Here is a 22,606-nt window from a genome sequence, read left to right as displayed (position 1 = left end):
TTAAGCATTGTGTTCAATAAAGTGCATGCTCAAAAAATAGTCGCACTCCCATTTCTTCTTGTTGCATGTTGAACCTGCCCTTTTTTCAAGTGGTCTTAAACTTTTGATTGGAACTGTATTTGCACAAACTTCTGCTACAGAGAAGTGTGAGATGGTCTGATAAAGAAGCTGTGGCTTCAGCTGAATTACTGCTGGAGGAATTTCCCTCAGTCCAGTTGCAAACATAAGGATGCCTTCTAGAGACATATTTCTCTGTGAGGATCTAAAAATAGGTGGAAAGAGTTATTTATAATCAGAATAAACTGACAAAAGTTTGCAATTACACTTTGTTCACAAGATAAATATACTTATTTTTGCACTTTCAGCAAATTTAATACCTTCTACAGAAAGCAGATAGTCTTGTCAGTACCTTTGTACTCTTGGCTCCTCTTGACACTTGCTGCTGCCAAGTGGACTGCATTGCACATGGAAGATGTTCTGCAGAGCATCAGCTGTCAGCTTGGTCTCAGTGTAGCACATGAATGAGAAGAAGAGTGAGGGATGATGTTCCAGGTTAACAAATTCCAGTGTTGCTAGACCTTCTCTGAACCTATGAAACAGTGTCATTAAAAAAATGATTAGTTGTTATTGCTCAAGGTTGTGTTGCCTTACCCTACAGCTTAATCTGCCTCCACAAGCAAGCAAGTGACAATCGCAAAACACTCTGTTAAGAAATTAACCACCATTGTTATCTACCTAAGACACTCATCCTGATACAAAAAGCCAAGTCCCCCTGAAAAGGATTTTGCATTTCTAATATTTGTTTTCCTTCTTTATTGGAAGTGGAGTAGATCTTGAACAAAATAGAAAGTTTATTAGAATAAAAGAATAACCATATAATCTTATAAAAAGATTTTGTCAAATGGGCAAAGAATAGTTCGAATTTTATACCTTTGGATGGGAAGATGGTTTTGCTAGATAAAGTACCACTGAATGTAATCAGCTACAACTTTTCTTATCCTCCAGTGTCCTTATGAATCAATAGTAGCCTGGTGTTTGGAGCATGCTATAGTGTTTTTCTGAGAGAACCCTTGTGTTCCTTCTTCCTGATGTTGCTGTCATTCGGTATCGCTACGGTACAGCTTGTCCACCATTACTATGTCTGGTTGGTTAGCCATCACCATTTTGTCCGTCTGTATCTGGAAGTCCCACAGGATCTTAGCTCGGTCATTCTCCATCACCCTTGGGGGCGTCTCCCATTTAGACCTCGGGACTTCCAGGTTATACTCGGCACAGATGTTCCTGTACACTATGCTGGCCACTTGGTTATGGCGTTCCATGTATGCCCTGCCTGCTAGCATCTTGCACCCTGCTGTTATGTGCTGGATTGTCTCTGGGGCATCTTTACACAGCCTGCACCTGGGGTCTTGCCTGGTGTGATAGACCCCAGCCTCTATGGATCTTGTACTCAGAGCTTGTTCTTGTGCTGCCATGATTAGTGCCTCTGTGCTGTCTTTCAGTCCAGCTTTGTCCAGCCACTGGTAGGATTTCTGGATATCAGCCACCTCCTCTATCTGCCGGTGGTACATACCGTGCAGGGGCCTGTCCTTCCATGATGGTTCCTCGTCTCCCTCCACTTTCTTGGGTTTCTGCTGCCTGAGGTATTCACTGAGCACACAGTCAGCTGGGGCCATCTTCGTGATGTATTCTTGGATGTTCTTTGTCTCATCCTGGATTGTGCACTGAAAAAAAAGGATTGGCTCTCTCTTGAATTTATGTAAGCATCTTGCACATATTCAACACAGTTGCCTCATGCTTTAAAGTTAAGTGTAACTATATATTGTTCAACACATTTGGTGAAAGCAAACTTTGGTTAAATCTTCAAGGTACTAATCACAAAAATCTTTAACAATAAAAACAAAAAACAAAGCCCAATGTCAAGTATATTTAATACTCCCTTTCTGACAAGAAATACTCTAGGACACAAACAAATAGTGTAATTCTTTGGTAAGTCTTTCCAATGGCCTCTATGTAGAGTTCAGTCATATAGGGTGATCCTGGATTTTCTTTTTTAGAGCAGGATAGAGCAGGATGTATCTTCCATATCCATATCATGGTTGATTTCATGGTTGAGTCTTTCAGTTTTTTAATGGCAGCACCCAAGAGCTTCTCAGATTACCAGCTTGGTTCAACATTTAATGGTAGTGCTTTCCCTCTTATGGGTCTCATGTCAGTCTTTGTTTTGTTCATCATCCCAGCAAAAATACAGATTACATATTAGAAAAAAGATGGTGGTCACAGGTTGAAAACCTGTTGTCAGACAACAAAATAAAAGTTTTAAAATCTTTTTTAATAAAAACCTTCACTGTTTTCTTTGATTTCTTTCTTTTTTTCTTTTTTTTTTTTGGATTTTGAGAGCATCCTCCTTTCAGGCTCTTTACCTTCAGGGTATTTGAACAAATGCTGAACAAATGACTTGGCTGAAAGGAGGGAATGAGAGGGAGATAGTAAGAGGCTCTTCATTAGTTTATCTTTGTATATAACTCAAAAGCAAACATGATAAAGTTAATACTAGAAAAACATATGAATATATTATACATAAAACACCACCTCTTCCCAGTCAGATCCACCACAAACACGTTTTTGCTTTCAGAAATGTAGATTTATCAGTCATATCACACCGGATGTCTAAAATTTCCCAACTACAAACACATTTGTTCATTTATGACACTATTTGGTTATACATGAATACAGATCTGAAAAATTCAAACACCAAACATGTGAACAAGTCTTGCCCTCTTCATTTTATTTTCTTACTAAACTAGTTAGACTTAAAAGATAACAGCTGGTGCAGAAAGTATTACCTCTTGAGTATTTGAGATCTGCTGCTGTGGCAGCAGCTTTAGCCAGTACAAAGCATTTTTTTCCCACATGAACAGTGAAATTATTTTTCAAACTTAAACCCACAGAATGGACAATGCATCTTGCCCTGAAAAACACAAGTTGTCTGAGTTTAGTTGTTTATTTCACCTAAAGCAAAACAGCAGTCATATAAACCCTCATGTGTGTTTCAACAGATGACAGATTTTCAGGCTAATAGTTAACATCTAATAGCAAACCTATATCTATCCATCCATCCATTCGCTTCCGCTTATCCTTTTCAGGGTTGCGGGGGGCGCTGGAGCCTATCCCAGCCAGTGTTGGGGAGTAACGGAATACATGTACCGCCGTTACGTATTTAAAATACAAAATATGAGTAACTGTATTCCGTTACAGTTACCGTTTAAAAAGGTGGTATTTAGAATACAGTTACTTTGTTGAAATAAATGGATTACACGGCGGTACTTCCCTGTTTCATATTGTGGCGGGTCAGGACTGTTTGGGTTTTGTTTGACAGCTACGTTCTGTTGTTCCAGGTGGCAGCGTTATGGTTGCCATGGTTACAGGGTGACGCTCTCTCTCTGCGTGTTTCCTGGGTGAGAGAGGCCTTTTTGTTGTTGTTGTGCTAAGCTAATAGGCAGAATGCTACAGGTATAGCTCTAAAGAATGTAGCATCATGGGCAGTGTAGTCCGTGCTGCAGGGAGAATGGACTGCCATACACGTTTGCGTCTGTGAGCGAGGGAGGGAGAAAAAGGAAAAGTACGAGCTGTCATCGAGCAAAAACGGGAGCTGGAAGCATGTAAATATAATAATAACCACTGCAGCCAAGAAGAGAGCCTGACGAGCCCAGTTGTAAGTAAGCTATTAAGACTCGACTGTACACCGTGTTCGTGTTTTCCTCCGAAACAATAAGTTCTGTTGGAGCAGCCTTTCAACGCCTCTCTCTGTCTCTCGCTAGCAAAGTTGACCCAGACAACAAAGTAAAGCTAGTTTTCGGCTACAAGCCGACAGGGAACCCACCGTATTAGCCAGAGGTCCCTTTACTACGGTTCGGAGCCGCGGACCTTCAGTAACAGTAATAAATCACAGCAATAGTACATTCATGTAGTTGTAAACAGCATGATAATATATTAAGTAATCCAAAGTATTCAGAATACGTTACTCTCATTGAGTAACGTAACGGAATACGTTACAGAATACATTTTGGGGCATGTATTCTGTATTCTGTAATGGAATACATTTTAAAAGTAACCTTCCCAACACTGATCCCAGCTGTCATAGGGCGAGAGGCGGGGTACACCCTGGACAGGTCGCCAGTCTGTCGCAGGGCCAACACACAGGGACAGACAACCATTTGCACTCTCATTCATTCTCACATTCACACCTAGTGGCAATTTGGATTATCCAATTAACCTATCCCCACAAGCTGCATGTCTTTGGACGGTGGGAGGAAGCCGGAGTACCCGGAGAGAACCCACGCAAACACGGGGAGAACATGCAAACTCCACACAGAAAGACCCCGGCCTGATGTTGGAATTGAACTCAGGACCTTCTTGCTGTGCGGCAACAGTGCTAACCACCGTGCCACCGTGCTGCCCCAGATACAAAAACTTTTTTTTTTTTTTTTTTTTTATCTATAGTATTTTCATTCCTCACAAATCTGAAAAATTCTCCACTTCTTTTAAGTGTCTCCCAGAGCAATGCTTAGCATGTTTTGGTGTTTATGTGTCCTTTTGCAGCGTTTTTCTATTTTCTGGTGTTTTCTAAAGTTGCAGTCCATTTGGCCTCTCATGGCCACCGTACCTTCCAGTTTCAACATAACTTTGCATCAGTGAACCAAGTAAGGTTCATAAAGACATGGTTGAGCAAATTTTGTGTGGAAGAATCTTACTGAACTACAAAGAGTCCTGACTACAACCCAATAGAACAGTTTTGGATTGAATTAGAGCAGAGCTTATCCCACAGTGTCTGACCTCACAAATGTGCTTCGAGAGAAATAGTGAAAAGTTACCATAAATACACTACTAACACTCCCAGAAGGGTTGAAGGTTTTATAGCTGCAACGGGTGGGTCAACATTGTATTAAACTTCTATGCATGTGAAAGCAGAAAAGAAAATAATTTTGGCAATATAGTGCATTTTGCAAGGTTAGAAACTCTAAGCAGTAATTAACACTTTATTCAAAGCTGAGGTGACTACTGTGACATTATTTTTGTTTTATTTGCTTTTTGTACGAGACAAAATCACTATTAGGCTGATGATGTCTGAACTGAGACCTTCATTTTTGATGACGCGAGTTATACCCTGTTTATGACAACTCTATCTATCTATCCAAGGACCCGAGTTATATAGGTGAATGAATGTGTACATAGAGGATACACTGATACACTTTAGTCCCTTTAATAGATGATGTTTGCACCAGATGTAATACACAATGCCTCTGCTCCAGGCTCAAGGCCAGTTACAGCATTTGCAATTGTCATCAAAGACAGATCCAGCTCCACACTGCCCCACGAAGGTGTTGCCACCAGTACACATGTAGAAGCTGGCTTTGTCATCTGGGTGGGGATATAAGCCATCAGGTTTCCCATTGCAGAATCCAGGTCCTGGGGCATGGGTAGTAGTGGTGGTGGTGCTGGGTGGAGAAGTGGTGCTTGCCCCAGGTTTTGGGGTGGTGGTTGAGGGTAGTGGGGGAAGCTCTGGACAGTACAGATCAAAGGAAATATGTGTTACTGGTGGTTTTTCATTCATGTGTATCAATAAGCATGAATCCCTTAATGCGTGACTGGCTAAAACAACACCTCACCCTAACCCAACCCACTGTTGACCTATTAACATGAATTCTTCATTACTCCAATTGCTACATGAAGAACATTTACTGCCCTCGTACAAAAGTTTTACTAGTTCAAAACTGTATCGAACATATTTGTGTTTTTATTGACTGTTGTAGTAACATCTTATCTAAATTACAGAGGTTCTTATGATAACAGTTCCACACTAATTTATTAAATATATATAGACTAAAATAATTCATCTATATAAATCTGCTTTGGGCATACCAATTTCAAGAAGGTTGTGCAGATGGGAGAGCAGAGGATGGGTACCCTCCCCGCAGAATTTTCCTGCAAAGTCATCCAAATCAAGAGCCCACACAAAGGCCCCGCCAAACTTCTGATCTTTCAGGTAACGTACCTATTGGGGAAAAATTAAACAGACATTGATATCACTATCTTGTACATACATAAATGTGTTAAACATAAAGAAATGATGCAAGCTTTCTCACTTACCTTGGTCTCATAGCTCTCCCTGTTGTCAAATCCTACCCACTCATTGTTTTTGAAAGCATAGGGGACTTTCTGGTCTTCAATCCAGTTAATGGTGCTGCCTTTCACGAAGGTACAGATCTACAGCACAGACTACATGGTTAACATTTGTCGTTTTATAAATATCATTAAATATCAAAGCAACTCATGATATACATCATGAGGCAATGATTAAACTCCAGCCTTAAGAAATGTACCTCATAATAAGACCAGAATCCAGCTTCACGGGTGTATGGACCAGCTGATGCTGGGCCGCTAGCTGGAGCACCAACACCAGTGTTTGATGATGTCAGACGGAAGGTACGACCATAAGATGCAAATCCCATCCTCAGCTTCTCCAGTGGGGTGCCATTGTCTCTCCAATATTTCATGGCATAGTCCTATAGAAGTCAAACAAAAGGTGAAGTTTGATTTCATAAGAAGGTATGTCTCAAATTCTTTTTATTTCAGTTTTAACTGTTTACGTACAGTGTTGAAATAGATAAGGTCACCAAAGTCCTCAGATCCACGGTACAAAGGGCTGTTGTGTCCAGTGAATTGCTCCCAAGTTCCATGGAAGTCGTAGGTCATTATATTGATGAAATCTAATTCTCTGCAAGAAAATAAACATAAAAAGTGATTTGCATGCTTACATTGCACAACTGTCAGATTTCTAAAAGTAGAACACGAAGTAAGATGGTTTATAAAGCAGGACCCTCACTTGGCTATCTCAGCGATCTCATATCCAGCATCAATGGTTCCTTTTCCAGCAGAAACAGCAGCAGTTAGCATGAGCTGGGGATTGCCGGTAGCTTGGGCTTCAGCTGCATAGGCAGCAACAAGTTCCTATAAAAGTGCACCACATAACAGTGTAAGAATGGAGTCCATGGGGTGGCTGTAGTTTAGGAGGTATAGCAGATCATCTACTGATTGGAAGGTTAGTGGAATCAGTCCATTTAGCATTTACCATTCAAGTATGATGCAAACGAAACAACATCAATGAGATGTAGATTTTTAAAAATGGAGATCTATACCCACCCTGCAGAGCAGAGTAAACCTCTGTTTGTCCTCAGGAGGACTTCCACGGGATCCAGGGTACTCCCAGTCCAAATCCAGACCGTCAAATCCATGAGTCCTCAGAAATTTGATAGTAGACTGGATGAACTTCTGACGATTAGCTGCAGTAGAAACCATGATGGAGAACCTGCAAAAAAACAAAACAAAAACCAAGTTAACATTTGATCTTTATAGTAATATCTGCTTACTGCTTTATGTCTTTAACAGGAGAATTGTGATTAAGGTTTGCTGTGTTTAATAATGGAAACTTCTTTTTGATTTTGATTTGATTCAGACTGATGGTTTACACACAATATTTGGTTAGCTACGTACCATTGTCCTAATGTGAAATAATATTCTTTCTTTAAAGTATTTCTTACTGTGTTGACCCAAAGTTCCATCCACCAACGGCCAAGAGAGTCTTCAGGTGGGGATTCCTGGAAACAGCAGAAAACTTGTAATATCATTAAAGAAACTGTAATATCTTAGTGGAAAACTCTTAAAGACACGATACGCTCAAGAGGTATTGTGTTTTGCTTTACCTCTGACCTATAGGATAATATCCACTTACTTGGTCTTCAGATCATTGAAAGCCTTGTAGAGGACGTCGTCATTCCACTCGTAGGTAACCAGCTCATTGTTGTGGTTGATGATGGAGAATGCATAGATGAGGGTGGTGCATAGGAAAGGGTCCACATTATGTGGCAGGAACTTTCCATCTCCAGGCCTGTACTGGGACCAGTTGGTGAAGTAGCACTCCATCCTGCTGGCAGATCCTGTGGTGGTGCAAAGGAATATAAAAGAATCACAGGTCCTAGTAGCGATACAGAAATAATGATCAAAATTTATTTTCTTTAACAAAAAAGAAAAAAAAACTTACCCAGCTGGCTCATCACCAGACACAAACCTAAGAAAAATGAGAATGTTGGCAAAAGCATGATAAAATAAATGTCAGTGTTTACATTTATATTGTAGGCATGCAATAAGTTCCCAAAATACCTGCTAGAATTGTGAGCCTGGCCATCTTAGAGTGACTTCTTAATATTTCACTTGATGACTCTAAGAGAAAAAATGATGTCAGTTCTACAAATCAAGCAACACTATAAAAGCTACAACCTCCCACCCACCGACCCACCAGCAAAAAAAAAGAAAACATGATTAAGAGAGAATAAGGGCTGTGTCCCTTGTTCATTTACCGTCAAACCAGAAGAAAGACCCAAACAGCTGCAACAAAGTTTGGCCTTTTATACACCTGATTATTCTACGAACACAAAGACAATATAGCAGTCCAGGTTATAAGTGTACTGATTATTAGGACATGCTTTGATAAGAGATTGCTTAGTCTTAGCTTAGTAAATTAGGCAATAATTTACTCAATGTGGCACGTATATGACCATGGTGTACCTTGGGTCACCGGTCACATATCGTATCATTATATAGTACAGTGGGGCAAAAAAGTATTTAGTCAGCCACCGATTGTGCAAGTTCCCCGACTTAAAATGATGACAGAGGTCAGTAATTTGCACCAGAGGTACACTTCAACTGTGAGAGACAGAATGTGAAAAAAAAAATCCATGAATTCACATGGTAGGATTTGTAAAGAATTTATTCGTAAATCAGGGTGGAAAATAAGTATTTGGTCACCTCAAACAAGGAAAATCCCTGGCTCTCACAGACCTGTAACGTCTTCTGTAAGAAGCTTTTCTGTCCCCCACTTGTTACCTGTATGAATGGCACCTGTTTGACCTCATCATCTGTATAAAAGACACCTGTCCACAGCCTCAACCAGTTAGACTCCAAACTCCGCCATGGCCAAGACCAAAGAGCTTTCGAAGGACACCAGGAAAAGAATTGTAGACCTGCACCTTTCACATTCTGTCTCTCACAGTTGAAGTGTACCTCTGGTGCAAATTACTGACCTCTGTCATCATTTTAAGTGGGGGAACTTGCACAATCGGTGGCTGACTAAATACTTTTTTGCCCCACTGTATATTACATACAGGGGGTAAAGTAAGTATAGAACATGTCACCAATTTTCTAAATAAATATATTTCTAAAGGTGCTACTGACATGAAATTCTTATCAGAATTCAATTGCTAACAACCCATCCAATCCACACACGCAAAGAAATCAAACCATAGATGTCCATAAATCAGGCAAAACAATAAGAAATAATACAGGGGGAAAAGTATTGAACACACACAGAAAGGAAGTTGCAAAAAAACAGTCAAGACACTCACAGAAATCCATTTGTAACTAGAAAGCAATTCTGTCAAGAATTAGTAATTAGCTGGTTCAGTCCCAACTGATGGCCTATAACCTATAAGAAACACCTCATGATTGATGAAACCAATGAGCTCTCTGAGGACATAGTGATAGCACTGGTTACAGAAGAATTTCTAGGCTACTGAAGGGTCCAGTGAGCACTGTTGGGGCCATAATCCAGAAGTGCAAAGAACATCATAGAAAGACACTGAATCAGCAAGTACAATTGTTCCAAAGAAAACAATAAGTTACTCACTCCACCGCCATGCTCACTGCGTAAGACTCCAGTGTTGAAGAAAAAGCATGTTGAAGTACATTTAAACTTTGCTTTTGAATGCCATAATACACGCGATGTTTGGGTGTTAAAAAACACTGCATATCACCCCAGAAACTCCATAAGAACAGTGAAGTTTGGAGGTGGGAACATCGTGGTGTGGGGCTGTTTTTCAGCACACGGCAGTGGGAAGAAAGGGTGAATGGAAACGTGTATTGAAACATTTTTGATAAAAATTTGTTTCCATCTACCAGGATAATGAAGATGAAACAAGGGTGGACGTTTGAGCAAGACAGTTATCCCACACACAGCCAAGGAAACGTTCAATTGGTTTCATGGTTATTCATTAATTAAATTTAGGATGATATGATACCTGATAGAATTTTTGTTTTGGATACATATCATATTGTTATGCTGTCATGTTCCAGATTAAAGTCAGTCTTAAAATGAATCATTGGATGAAGTATTTATTCCCATTTATGCCCATCTTCTAAGATTAACTGCGTTGATTATTTTATATCTCTCCTTTGTTGAAGACTGGCCACGACCTTTAATCATGAAAATGTTTCACAGCTAGTGCCATAATTAAGATTTAGGTGATTTGGAAATAGGCTTGAATGAATACACAGTATCCTGTGCAATAAACAGATTTACAATGGTGTGACGTTTGCGTGTGCTGGAACAAGTGATAAACCACTAACAAACTTTCAAATGAGTGGAAAGGAACTTCTGAGAATCTCGGCCAAAAAATACAGGTGATTCTGATCCCCCACCTGCTGCATGAATTTACATTGTCAACAAATCATTCTTGACTGTTTTCAGATTTCATTTTTATTTCATAAAGTGTTTTGAAACAACAAAATATACCCTTTATTTAAAAAAACAAACAAAGAGATTTTCCTTGCTTGTGCAATCAGTTAGTGCTCACTCCTTTACATAATCATTTTACTTATCACTGTAAGATAACGTAAGGCCCATCCATCCATCCATCCATCCATCTTCATCCGCTTTGTCCGGGGCCGGGTCGCGGGGGCAGCAGCCTAAGCAAAGAGGCCCAGACCTCCCTCTCCCCAGCCACCTCCTCCAGCTCATCCGGGGGAACACCAAGGCGTTCCCAGGCCAGCCGAGAGATATAATCTCTCCAGCGTGTCCTGGGTCTGCCCCGGGGCCTCCTCCCGGTGGGACATGCCTGGAACACCTCACCCAGGAGGCGCCCTGGTAACGTAAGGCCATCTATCTAAATTATTAATTATTTTTTTAGATGACATAATATCCCCTGTGCTTTCACTTACAAACCCTAGAATTTCTACAGTGTGCCTCAATGTTACACATAGTTTTCAGGGTGTGAAATAAAGTGTGCAAATTAAAATTAAAAAGGTGCTTAAAAATTAATCTTCAAAAAATAAAATGCAAAACACAAACAGAACATATGATACATATTCTGTTTGTTCCATTTATGATTGCTTAACTGATAAACCTGCAACTTAGATTATACTACCAAAAATATTCCCTCATCTGCCTTTGCATGCATATAAATTTAAATGGCATCCCATTCTAAATCCATAGGGTTCATTATAATGTCAGGCCACCCTTTACATCTACATCAGCTTCAGTTTTTTTGGTAATGCTTTCCACACACAGATGTTCAAAAGCTGCCACAAAGCAGTAGCAGTTTTAGATACGGACGACACGGGCGGTTGCCCAGGGCAGCATCATGGTGGGGGGCGGCTTCACGGGCATCGGCAAAAAAAATAAAAAATTGCTCGTCCCCGACGTCAGCCAGCGCATATTGGGAATGGCATAGGCACCGATCGGTTTTCTATCGCCCATTTGCTGGGAGTAAGGGCGCCCTCCGCTTGCGAGGTGCGCCTGCTGCTTGCAGCGCAGAGAGGAGAGGGCGGGGCGGCGCGGGATTTTCTGACCGGCTGGAGCAGCGTCTAATAACCAACTCGCAAAATAAAACAAAATAAAAACAAACCAACAAACACAAAAACACCAGACATTATGATACAGACTTATAATTTGCTGTTTGTTGTTCTAATGTTTTTTAGAAATTCTATACACGAAGAGTGAGCGAGAGCCCTCGGTGCGCCTGCTCGCTGCTGAAGTCAAAGTAAACTTTATTGTCATCTCCGCTACAGTCCAGTATATAGAGAGACGAGACGACGAGGCTCCAGTTACAGCAGTGCAAGAAAACAAACAATAAATATAAGAAGAGTAAGAAAATAAATATACACTTTAGGACTCGGGGTAAAGGGATCAATAACAATTTAAAGTTTACAGTTTGATGATTTAAAGTCTCACACACAAGCCGTTGAAAGGGGAGGGGCCCCTGCTGCTTCCAAATAGAGCACATTTCATTTATAATGTTGTAAATCCAAGCCCATTATGTATTCGTGATTTGAATCCTGGGTTGTGTGAAATCTCAGAAATAAACCCTAGACAAAGTGAATCTGTGAACTAAGGTGTAGGTCTGTTGAGTTTATCAGCGTTTTTGCATAAATAATAATACATAATACTGGTAACTTACTTAAATTGAGTTCTAATAACAAATTGATAAAAATTGAGTTCAGCCTACTTAATATTTTTAATTAAACACAATATTAGATTTTACAGTGTAGAAAAAAATACACAACTAGCATTACATACATTGTGCAAGTTCACAGCAATAATCGAGAGAATAGCTCAATGTTCAGAGGATTCTGGTAGAAGTAAAGAAGCAGACCTCTCTTTTAAAAACTGCTGGGACCAATGGGGGTGATGAATAAGTAGAATGTAAAAAGACCACAGACTGCAAACAGGACAAAACACAATCTACAAGTGAAGACAAAAATTAATGGCATGCAATTGTTGCATATAGACAGATGGCAACTGAAGAGAGGGAAGTGGAGAAGAAATGCTTATCGTATCATGAGAAGTGCAGCAACCTTAGAATATAGCAGCAAAACTAAGAGATGGTCAAAGGTCACCTGATCCAGGCCGAACTATAGCCTTTATCAAGTTTTAAGCTTAATCTTAAAAGTACAGACGATGTGTGTCTCCTGAACCCAAAATAGAAGGACACAAACTAAAAGCTTTGCCTCCCGTTCTACCACTGGCAACAACAAAGCCACTCAGCCTGCAGTCTGAGAGCAAAGTCCTCTGTCGGGACAATATGGTACAGTGAGGTCTTTAAGATAAGGTCGGGTCTAATCAGTCACGACTTTAAGATAAGATAAAACTTTATTAATCCCTCGGGTGGGTTCCTCTGGGAAATTCGGTTTCCAAAAAAGCACAGCACCGACAGAAGTTACAGAGTTACAGAATATTATATATATATATATATATATATATATATATATATATATATATATATACATATATATATATATATACACACATATATAAATACAAAGACATATATAGATAAATATACAAAGGGGATAAATAGAATAAACAGGAATAAAAATAAAAATAAAAATACAAGGATTTTAAATTAGCTGTTAATATATGATTGGAGTACTGCTTTTCAGCTTTAACTCAAGGGGTTTTACAGTTGGGCTGGCTATAGCCCAGGAGGTAGAGTAGGTCGGACGGTTGGTGGTTTGACCCCTGGCTCCCCCCACTCTTCATGTCAAATATCCTTGGGCAAGATACTAACCCCAGGTTGATTTCCAACGCATTCACTGGAGTGTGACTGTTAGTTAGTAAGCACTTAAAATCATAGAAGAAAGTGAATGTGGCATGTTGTATCGAGTGCTCCGGTAGAGTAGAAAAGTCCTATATAAGAATCGGTCCAAATCACATCTTCTGCATCATCTGTCAAACATGGTTTTGGAAATGGTATGAGCATGTACGGCTGCACTAGTATTTACTGATGTGAGTGCTAATAGCAGGATGAAATCTGAAGTGTATGGGGCTATACTGACCTCCTCAGAAACTCAACAGAACTCAGTGCATCAAATGACGAAAGATTCAACCCACATAGCAAAAGCAACCTGAAAGTTTATCAAGGCAAAGAAATTGCCTCAATGATACCATATTTTTCAATGGGCAGTCACCTGATCTAAATTAAATCAGCACGTTCTCTGGTTATTAAAAACAAAACGGAATGCAGAAAGACCCACAAAGGAGCAACTGAAGGTGGCTGCAGTAAAAACAAAGCAGAGCACCTCAAGGAAGGACACACAGAATTTGGTCATGGTTATGGGTTCTGGACTTTAGTCATTGAGTACAAAGTGTTTTCATCCAAATATTAAAATACCCATTATATTTAAAATGATGTGAATCTGTCCAATTAATAAAAAATGTAATGTCTAAAAAGTTCATGCAATACTTAAATTAAATTTGAAAGTCAGTTTAAAATTTTCAGCTTAAAATGTATCTCTTTGTTGACTGTAAAAAAACTGAAGAGCAATGAACCGAATCATGATTAATGATACACTGGAGCACAAAGAAATTATTAATCCATTGATAAGATAAGAAGTAAATAACAGAGTGACACGTGGCTTGAACATGTGGATGAAAAGTTTCACAATCATCTGTCTTGGGCACAGACAGTCAACATTGAGGTCAGTCTGAGTCTTTGCTGCTGTTGGTTTCAAAGTGCAATCATTCAGAGATATTGCCTGAAGTGGAGGAAAAACTGATTTCTATTCTGTGTATATATACATATATATTAAAGAGAGAGAAAGGTGGTGGTGGTGGTGGTGGTGGAGGGGGCATGTCATGATCCAAAGCATACCATATCATCTGTGAAACACATGCATGTCTTTGGGACACTAGTGTTTATTGATGATGTCAAAGGCAAAGTCAGCTTTATTGTCAAAGACCATATGTACAGTCATACACAGGAATTTTAAATTGCAATTCTTCCATAGCAGTGTACACTAAAATATAAAGATAAAAAAAGGAAAATAAAATAAAATAAAAGTCTTATGTACAACACAATACCATACTATACAATTATTTAAAACAGCAGTGTCCAACACAATCATAGTGACTGTGGGCAAGTTTGTATGCAAGTGGGAGTGGGGCAGTCAGTGAAAAGGCAATGGTGGTGGGTCAGGTGGTGGTTGTATGTTTGAGGAATGGGGGGTTCAGAGGGAAAAGGTGAATGCAGGTCTGGTGTGTGTGACAGCGGGGAGTGAATTCAGCATCCTGACAGTCTCTCAGTCTGCTGGTTCTGGCCTGGAGGCTCTTCAGTCTCCTTCCACATAGATGAGTGGAGTCACCTGTGGCGCAGAGGGCTTTCCGGATGAGGCAGTTGCAGTAGATGTCCTGGAGGGAGGGAAGAGAAGCACCCACGATCCACGAGCACCAACCTAGAAACCCAGCATCCAAAATCCCAAAACACAGACCATCCCAAAACAATCCACAATTAATGACAATAATAATAAGTAATACACCAAACACAAAATCACTGAGTCAATGGACTCATGACCATGACACCTGAAGTCTTTGATGATTCCTTAGTCTTCTCCACATTCAGGGACAGGTTGTTGTTGCTGCACCACTCGGTCAGATGGTTAACTTCACTCCTGTAGGAGGTCTCATTATTGTTGCTGATGTGACCTACCACAGTTGTGTCGTCTGCAAACTTCATATAAAGGTTGGAGCTGTGTGATGGTGTGCAGTCATGGATCAGCAGAGTGAAGAGCAGAGAGCTCAACACACATCCTTGGGGAGCCCATGTATTCAGTGTTCTTGAGCTGGAGGTGCTGCTGCCGACCCATACTGCCTGCTGTCTTGCTGTCAGGAAATCCAGCAGCCAATTACACAGTGAGGTGCTGACCCCCAGCAGATCCAGTTTGTGAATGAGTTGCTGGGGAATGATGGTGTTAAATGATCGAGTCTTTGGTGCAGGGATGAAGTTCTTCCGGTAAAGAGGTGGAACCAACAGTGGTCTGCAGAGTCTGTGATGGTCAGCATCCCTTGCCACAGCCTCCGAGTATCTCTGCTGCCACTGAAGCTTTGCAAAATCCTCCTGGAGTACTGCCTTTTTGCCTCTCTGATGCAGCGTGACAGGTTTGCCCTTGCTGTTCTTAAGCTCACCTCATCCCTGGCTCTGAAGGATGCATTTCTCACCCTCAGGAGCCTGTAGACCTCATCTGTGAGCCATGGTTTCTGATTGGTCTGGACAGTGATGGTGCTTGTCTGTGACATCATTGATGCATTTTAAGATGCAGCCATTGACAGTTTCTATATATTCCTGTAGGTCTGTGGTGTTGTCGTGTGTGGCGGCCTTTTTAAAGATCTCCCAGTCTGGTTGAAAAGCAGTCTTGCAGTGCCTCTGAGGACCCTTCTGGCCACACATGTACCTGCTTATGAACTGGTTTGGTAGCTTTGAGCAGGGGCCTGTATGCTGGCATTAGCATAATAGTTATGTGATCAGAGCCACCAAGGTGGGGGAGGGGAGGATTTTGTAATCTCCTATCTGGGTGGTGAAAACATTGTCCAAAATGTTGTTTTCTCGTGTGGGGAAATTGAATGTGTTTATGCAGTTTGGAAAGCACAGTCTTTGGGTCTGCATGATTGAAATCAACTGCTAGGACGAGAAAAGCCTCTGAATGAGCCGTTTGCTGCTCACAGACATGCTGATACAGTTAATTCAGTGCCTCTTCCTGTTGTTGTTATTAGAGCAGGGAGGGATAATAATATTTTCTTTAGATGCAGAAAAAGCATTTGACAGAGTTAACTGGAAATTTAATATTTGCAACTTTACACAAATTTGGTTTTGGATCCTCTTTCATTAACTGGTTAAAAATATTATATAATTCCCCAACAGCTTGTGTCAGAACAAATGACCAGACATCCTCCAGCTTCTGTCTCCTGAGGGGCACCAGGCAGGGATGCCCACTCTCCCCTTCACTGTTTGCAATTTTTATTGAACCACTAGCAGCAGCAATTAGACAGAATTCAGTAATTAAGGGCATAAAATGCAAGAACGTGGAGCATAAAATCAGCCTTTATGCGGATGATGGGTTACTTTTTCTCACAAACCAATATCTCTGGGGTGATTGAATTGATAAACTCTTTTGCAAGAATATCAGATTACTCAATTAACTGATCAAAATCTACAGTCCTTCCAATTAATTGCTCCTTCCAATTCCTCTTCTACACCACTGAAATTGGGAAATATAAAATATTTAGGTATTAATGTTTCTCCCAAGATAGGATTTTTGGAAGTCCGTAAATGCAGGGTATGGCATCCCCTGGGTAAAGGCGGTGATAAGTAACTGTTAAGTAACTGTTTTACCAGCGGATAAGGGAAGATGCACCGTGGTCCTAAACACTACAGATTACAATACAAAGATCACTACTCTCCTCAGTGACAACAATACCTACGAAGCCTTAAAGCGAGACCCCACAAGCAGCTACAAAAAGAAAGTTATAGCTTGCCTTCAAGACTTGGAAAAGGACAAAATCATTGACCGCCTTACTTATCACCGCCTTTACCCAGGGGATGCCATACCCTGCATTTACGGACTTCCAAAAATCCACAAGGAAGCTGTCCCACTCAGACCCATAGTCAGTAGCATAAACTCAGCCAGTTATAACATTGCAAAACACCTTGCGACCATCCTTGCTCCTCTCGTGGGGAACACCCCACACCACATCAAGAACTCCACCGACTTCACTGACAAGGTCCAGAAACTTACCCTGAATCCAGATGAAACCATAGTGTCCTTTGATGTAGTCTCTCTCTTCACTTGCATACCCACCACGGAGGCAGTGGAGACTGTCAGAAAACGACTACAAGAAGACAGCTCTTTGGAGGACAGGACCAACTTCACACCCGATCAGATTTGCACACTGTTAGACCTCTGCCTCACCACTACATATTTCAAATACAACGAAGGCTATTACAGACAAAAACATGGCTGTGCCATGGGCTCCCCCGTGTCACCTATTGTAGCCAACCTTTACATGGAGGAAGTGGAAAGGAAGGCTCTTGGCTCTTTCAAAGGAAGAGTACCCAGCCACTGGTACAGATATGTAGACGACACCTGGGTCAAAATCAAGACACAAGAAGTGGAATCCTTCACTGCGCACATCAACGCTGTGGATAAAAACATCAAGTTCACCAGGGAAGACACAAAGGACAACTGTTTGCCTTTCCTGGACTGCGCTGTGCACATTGAAGAGAATGGCAACCTCAACATCGAAGTTTACCGGAAGCCCACACACACGGACCAGTACCTCCTGTTTGACTCCCATCACCCTCTGGAACACAAACTTGGAGTAATTAGGTCCCTACACCACCGGGCAGAACATGTTCCCTCTAAGCCTGAAGGGAAAAAGAAGGAACACACACATGTAAAGGAAGCACTCAAAACGTGCGGCTATCCTAAATGGGCGTTTTTAAAGTCAGCAAAGAGGCACAGAAAAGAAGATCAGACACCAGCGAGGGAGGATGAGAAGGACAGGCGCAACAACATTGTCATCCCCTATGTAGCCGGTGTATCAGAGAAACTCAGGAGGGTTTTCTCCAAGCATGACATCCCGGTGTACTTCAGACCCAGCAACACACTCAGACAAAAACTGGTTCACCCGAAAGACAAAACGCCAAAACAAAGACTTAACAATATGGTGTATGCCGTACAGTGCAGCGAGGAATGCCCAGACCTCTACATTGGAGAGACCAAACAGCCACTTCACAAGCGCATGGCACAACACAGAAGAGCGACCTCCACAGGACAAGATTCAGCTGTCCATCTGCATCTTAAGGATAAAGGACACTCTTTCGAGGATGCCAATGTTCACATTTTGGACAGAGAGGACAGATGGTTTGAAAGAGGAGTGAAAGAAGCCATCTATGTCCACTGTGAGCGACCATCTTTGAACAGAGGCGGTGGTTTACGACACCAACTCTCTGCCATCTATAATCCAGTTTTGAGATCCCTTCCCAGACGCCTTAACGCCCACTCACACCCTGGGCCATCTGACCTCAGGAATTCGCATGATAAGGTGGGGCCAGGTTTCACAATGAACTTACCCGAAACTCTGGCTGATTGGGACCCACACCCAGTTCCACACCTTGGCTCAGGCGATTAGAGGATCATCAGGGGGTCCTTTTGTCCGTCTGTGGGGGGACACTCCCACTAGGGTTATATCTGGGACTCTCCACCATTTGACCTTAGAACTGAAGAAGCCTCTCGGATGAGAGGTGAAACGTCTTCAAGTAACTTAAAGAAGTCCAGACGCTTTTCTTTGCAAGCTCCTTTGACTACGATGACCTGGATGACTGAGAACCTTCACAGACATCTAACCAATATAGAAATTAGATCTATTAGATTACATTAGTAATGTAATAGATAATCTAATAGTAAAAAAAAAAAATACAGGACTTTTATCTATTTTGAAGTCTTACAAATCAGAAACAATAGGCATGGGTGGCTGTAGCTCAGGTGGCAGAGCAGGTCAGCCACTAATCAGAAGGTCGGTGGTTCGATCCCAGGCTGCCTCCTGGCTGCATGCCAAATATCCTTGGGCAAGATACTAACCATGTTTGCCTACTGGTGGTGGTCAGAGGGCCCGGTGGCGCCTGTGTCCGGCAGCCTCGCCTCTGTCAGTGCGCCCCAGGGCAGCTGTGGCTACAATGTAGCTGCCATCACCAGTGTGTGAATGTGTGTGTGAATGACTGAATGTAGTGTAAAGCGCTTTGGGGTCCTTAAGGACTAGAAAAGGTCTATACAAATGCAGGCCATTTACCATTAATCTATTGCTCTGGGCTCCTTTGATTAGCTCCAACACCTAGTGGGGTGGGGGGGTCATAGTTTGGTCCCACCTTCGCTGTTTGGTGTGGGGGTAGGGACAGGCTTAGGGCGTCAGGGGGTTCCCCAGGAGCATCTTCCTTGGGGGGCTCAACCCGGGGTACCGGTCATGGCATATTAGGGGCTCTGTTGGCTCTTAGGTGACGGTGGCTGCGTGCAGCGGGGCTAGGGGAGGGTCTGTGCTGACGGACGTGGGTTACTGACCTGGTAGCCTGGCTGCCCCTGGGTGGGTCCGGGACGGGCGTGAGGTTCTGGGGGCGCTCCGTCTCTGGGCTGTGGCCCTGGCTGGGCCTCGGGGGCTTGGGTCCTGGTTGGTATGTTGCCGGGGTTGTGGGCGAGTGGGTGTATGGGGGCCCGGCCCTGGCGCAGGGTGCCGCCAGTGCATCGAGCCACCTGGGGGGACTCGTCAACTGGTGGCTTGACGAGTCCCCTCACTTTGCAGGAGCTCTCTCTCTTCAGGAACTCACTCTGCAGGAGGGGGAGATACAGGAGAGGTCGAGGAAGATCTCAGCCTGGGCGTCTATTGTCTTGTGTAGTCTGGAAGATGAGTGGATGACGGGGTGGGTGCAGTTTCCTCTGTGGTGGGGTCAGGTGGGCTGTCCCGGGCTCTGTGGGGCCGGGCGGCGCTGCTGTACTGGGCCCCGGTCCGGATGGGCCTGGGCCCCCTTTCCCTGGCGGGTTGCGGACTATGGGGGTGCCTACTGGGGTAAGAGCTGGCCCCAGAGATGGGTCACTTGCCCCTCCCTTCCTTCCCTCCCCATCTCCAGCTGCCTCCCTCTTCCTACTCCACCACCACAATCACCCACACATGCAGGGCCTTGGGGTAAAGGTGTGTCACCAGCGTGCAGGGGAGGCATCCCCCCCCCTCTGTCCCCTTCTGGCTTCTTGTGCCTCAATTTTATCTCACAACTTAGACATTCACATTACTCACACTCTCATAACACATACATATAGGACCTTGGGGGTGGGCACGCTAACACAGACTCCAAAAGACCATCAGGGTGTACACCTCACCCCTGGCATCGTTGCCCACCTCTCAATTTTAAATACACGTAGACACTGAGGGCTTTCAGGAGGGGCTATGCGCTTACCTGCTGCTCTCTGGCAGGTAGCTCCATGCCCTCCTGGGTTTTAAATGCATCTTAGAACACACATGCATCAACACTACATATGAGCGGGTGGAGGGAGGTTTGGAGTCTTCTCACACCCCCAGTCTCTGGGGCCTGCTGGAGCAGGGGGCCAGGAGGAGGAGTTGGCCATCCGACTGGGGTCTGGAGTGTGGGGCCTCCCAGCTGCTGCGGAGTCGGGGCGGTCTGCTTCTCCCCACCGCAGGGAAAAGGGTAACACCACCTGGGTCTGGGTGCAGTTTCCCCCTCCAGGGGCAAGGGTACCTAGACCCGGGGCTTAGAGTACGCTTGGGGAGTGTGATTGTGTGAACAGTGTCTATTTATGTCTGTCTCCACGTTGGTTGAGTGTGGAGTAATTGCCTATGAGAGCATGAGGGTGGGAATGGATGTTTGTATCTGTGTGTGCCTGTATGTCTGTGTCCATATGTCAGGTTGGGTATCAGACGCCACCTCTCTGGGGACATCTCAGGCCCTCCAAGGTATGGAGGCCTTTCTCCCCCCACTACTCCCCCTGCCAGTGGCAGACGCCCTCAGACATCGGTGCGTTGGTGGATCTTTGTGTCCGAGGGTGGGCGCCCAGGTACACACCGGCTCACTCCTTTGTGGCTGATTATCAGGGCCTGGAGCCTGGGGCTCGCTCGGGCCACTTTGGGGGTGGGGTGCCCTCGGCCTCTCGGCCTGGGGCTCTCCTCAGCTCTTTCTGGGATAGTGGCGCGGCTGCCCCTCTGTTGGTCTTCCTTGGTCTCTTGTGTTCTGTGGGGCTCTGGATGTCTGGAGTCTTGATCTCCTCCATACCTGCTTCATGCCCTGGTGGACGGGGCTGTGGCTCCCCCCCCCCCCACACCCTCTAGCAGATCATTACATAAAGGAACCTTTTAAAAACAAGCGCGTCCATGCTCACAGGTGTACACACGGGTGCTCACACACACAAACGACACCCTTTTTGGCTCCTACATCAAAGCACACTGTGCGCTGTCGATATTACGTGCTGCACAATAATGTTTAATGTTTAGTATTTACTGTTATATTTCCATATGTTGTTTATTGTATTGCTCTCGTTTTCTTCTGCTTGTTTTCTTTTTTCTTTCTCAACAGGTGATCCAGGTGATTGATATATGTATTTTTTTTGTCTGATTATTTAGTTGCTTTTTGTCTTTTTGCCCTTTATCCCCGTCCCTCTTCTCCGCTGTCTCTTCCTTTCTCCCTTTTCTTTTCCTCATTCAAGTCTGTCCCGTATCTAGCAAGTGAAAATAAAAAAATAAATAAAATAAACAATAAAAGGTGAATCAAATAGACCATTACGGCAAGGCTGGGATGGTCAATTTGGTAAAGTAAAACCATTGGGCATCTTTCCTCGCCTTTAGACAATAATTCTGTTGGCAAAAGAACCAAACGGGACAGGCAAAAAAAAAAAAGAGCAGGGAGGGATATGGACAGCAACAAACAGTATGACTGAAAATTCCCTTGGTAGGTAGAACGGTCTGCACTTGATGATCATAAGCTCCAGCAGAGGTGAACAGTGTTTTCAAGCCACAACAGCATCACAACACCAGGCATTGTTGATGTAAACACAGAGTCCTGCTTCGCTAGCCTTGACCCCTTCGGCGAGAACTCTGTCTGCTTGAAAGCATGTTAGCCGGTCGAGTTGAATGGAGCTGTCGGAATTGTTATTTTTAAGCCAAGTTTCCACAAAGGCGAGGACACAACACACTCTCACTGACTTCAAGGTGGACCAAAGTAAGCATACACAATCCAGCTTGTTGTCCAGGGAGCGCACGCTGGACAGTACGATGGTGGGAATAGCAGGTTTGTTTGGATTAGCTGCTGGCCTGCTCTGGATGCCTCCACACTTACCCTGCTGTCTCCTCTTGCACAGCCTGAGACGTTTCCACTGTGGGCGAGATCTTGCGGCAGGGATTGTTGATTGTAGATGCCTCTGAAGCAGTCTGCTGTTCCTCAAGAGTGAT

General features: G+C 43.2%; 1 protein-coding gene and 1 pseudogene across 1 annotated transcript; both read right to left on the bottom strand.

The window, feature by feature from the left end:
* Positions 1 to 1,101, bottom strand: LOC118455919 (G2/M phase-specific E3 ubiquitin-protein ligase-like; annotated as a pseudogene).
* A 4,210-nt stretch (positions 1,102 to 5,311) lies between these two features.
* Positions 5,312 to 8,272, bottom strand: LOC102795064 (acidic mammalian chitinase-like). Its single transcript, XM_006809218.3, has 11 exons — positions 8,218 to 8,272; positions 8,099 to 8,125; positions 7,790 to 7,994; positions 7,599 to 7,655; positions 7,201 to 7,366; positions 6,884 to 7,008; positions 6,652 to 6,775; positions 6,381 to 6,563; positions 6,148 to 6,264; positions 5,920 to 6,052; positions 5,312 to 5,559 (listed from the first exon to the last, which is right to left on the bottom strand). Exons 1-11 carry the CDS (start codon positions 8,240 to 8,242, stop codon positions 5,312 to 5,314), a joined length of 1,410 nt encoding a protein of 469 aa, XP_006809281.3. The 5' UTR covers positions 8,243 to 8,272.
* Positions 8,273 to 22,606: the final 14,334 nt, after the last annotated feature.

This window comes from Neolamprologus brichardi, chromosome 13, assembly GCF_056152115.1.
Source record: "Neolamprologus brichardi isolate AB-2024 chromosome 13, ASM5615211v1, whole genome shotgun sequence".
In the NCBI taxonomy this organism is placed as follows: domain Eukaryota; kingdom Metazoa; phylum Chordata; class Actinopteri; order Cichliformes; family Cichlidae; genus Neolamprologus; species Neolamprologus brichardi.
Note: the sequence above shows the minus strand (reverse complement) of the source record. Positions and strands in the feature narration are given on the sequence as shown.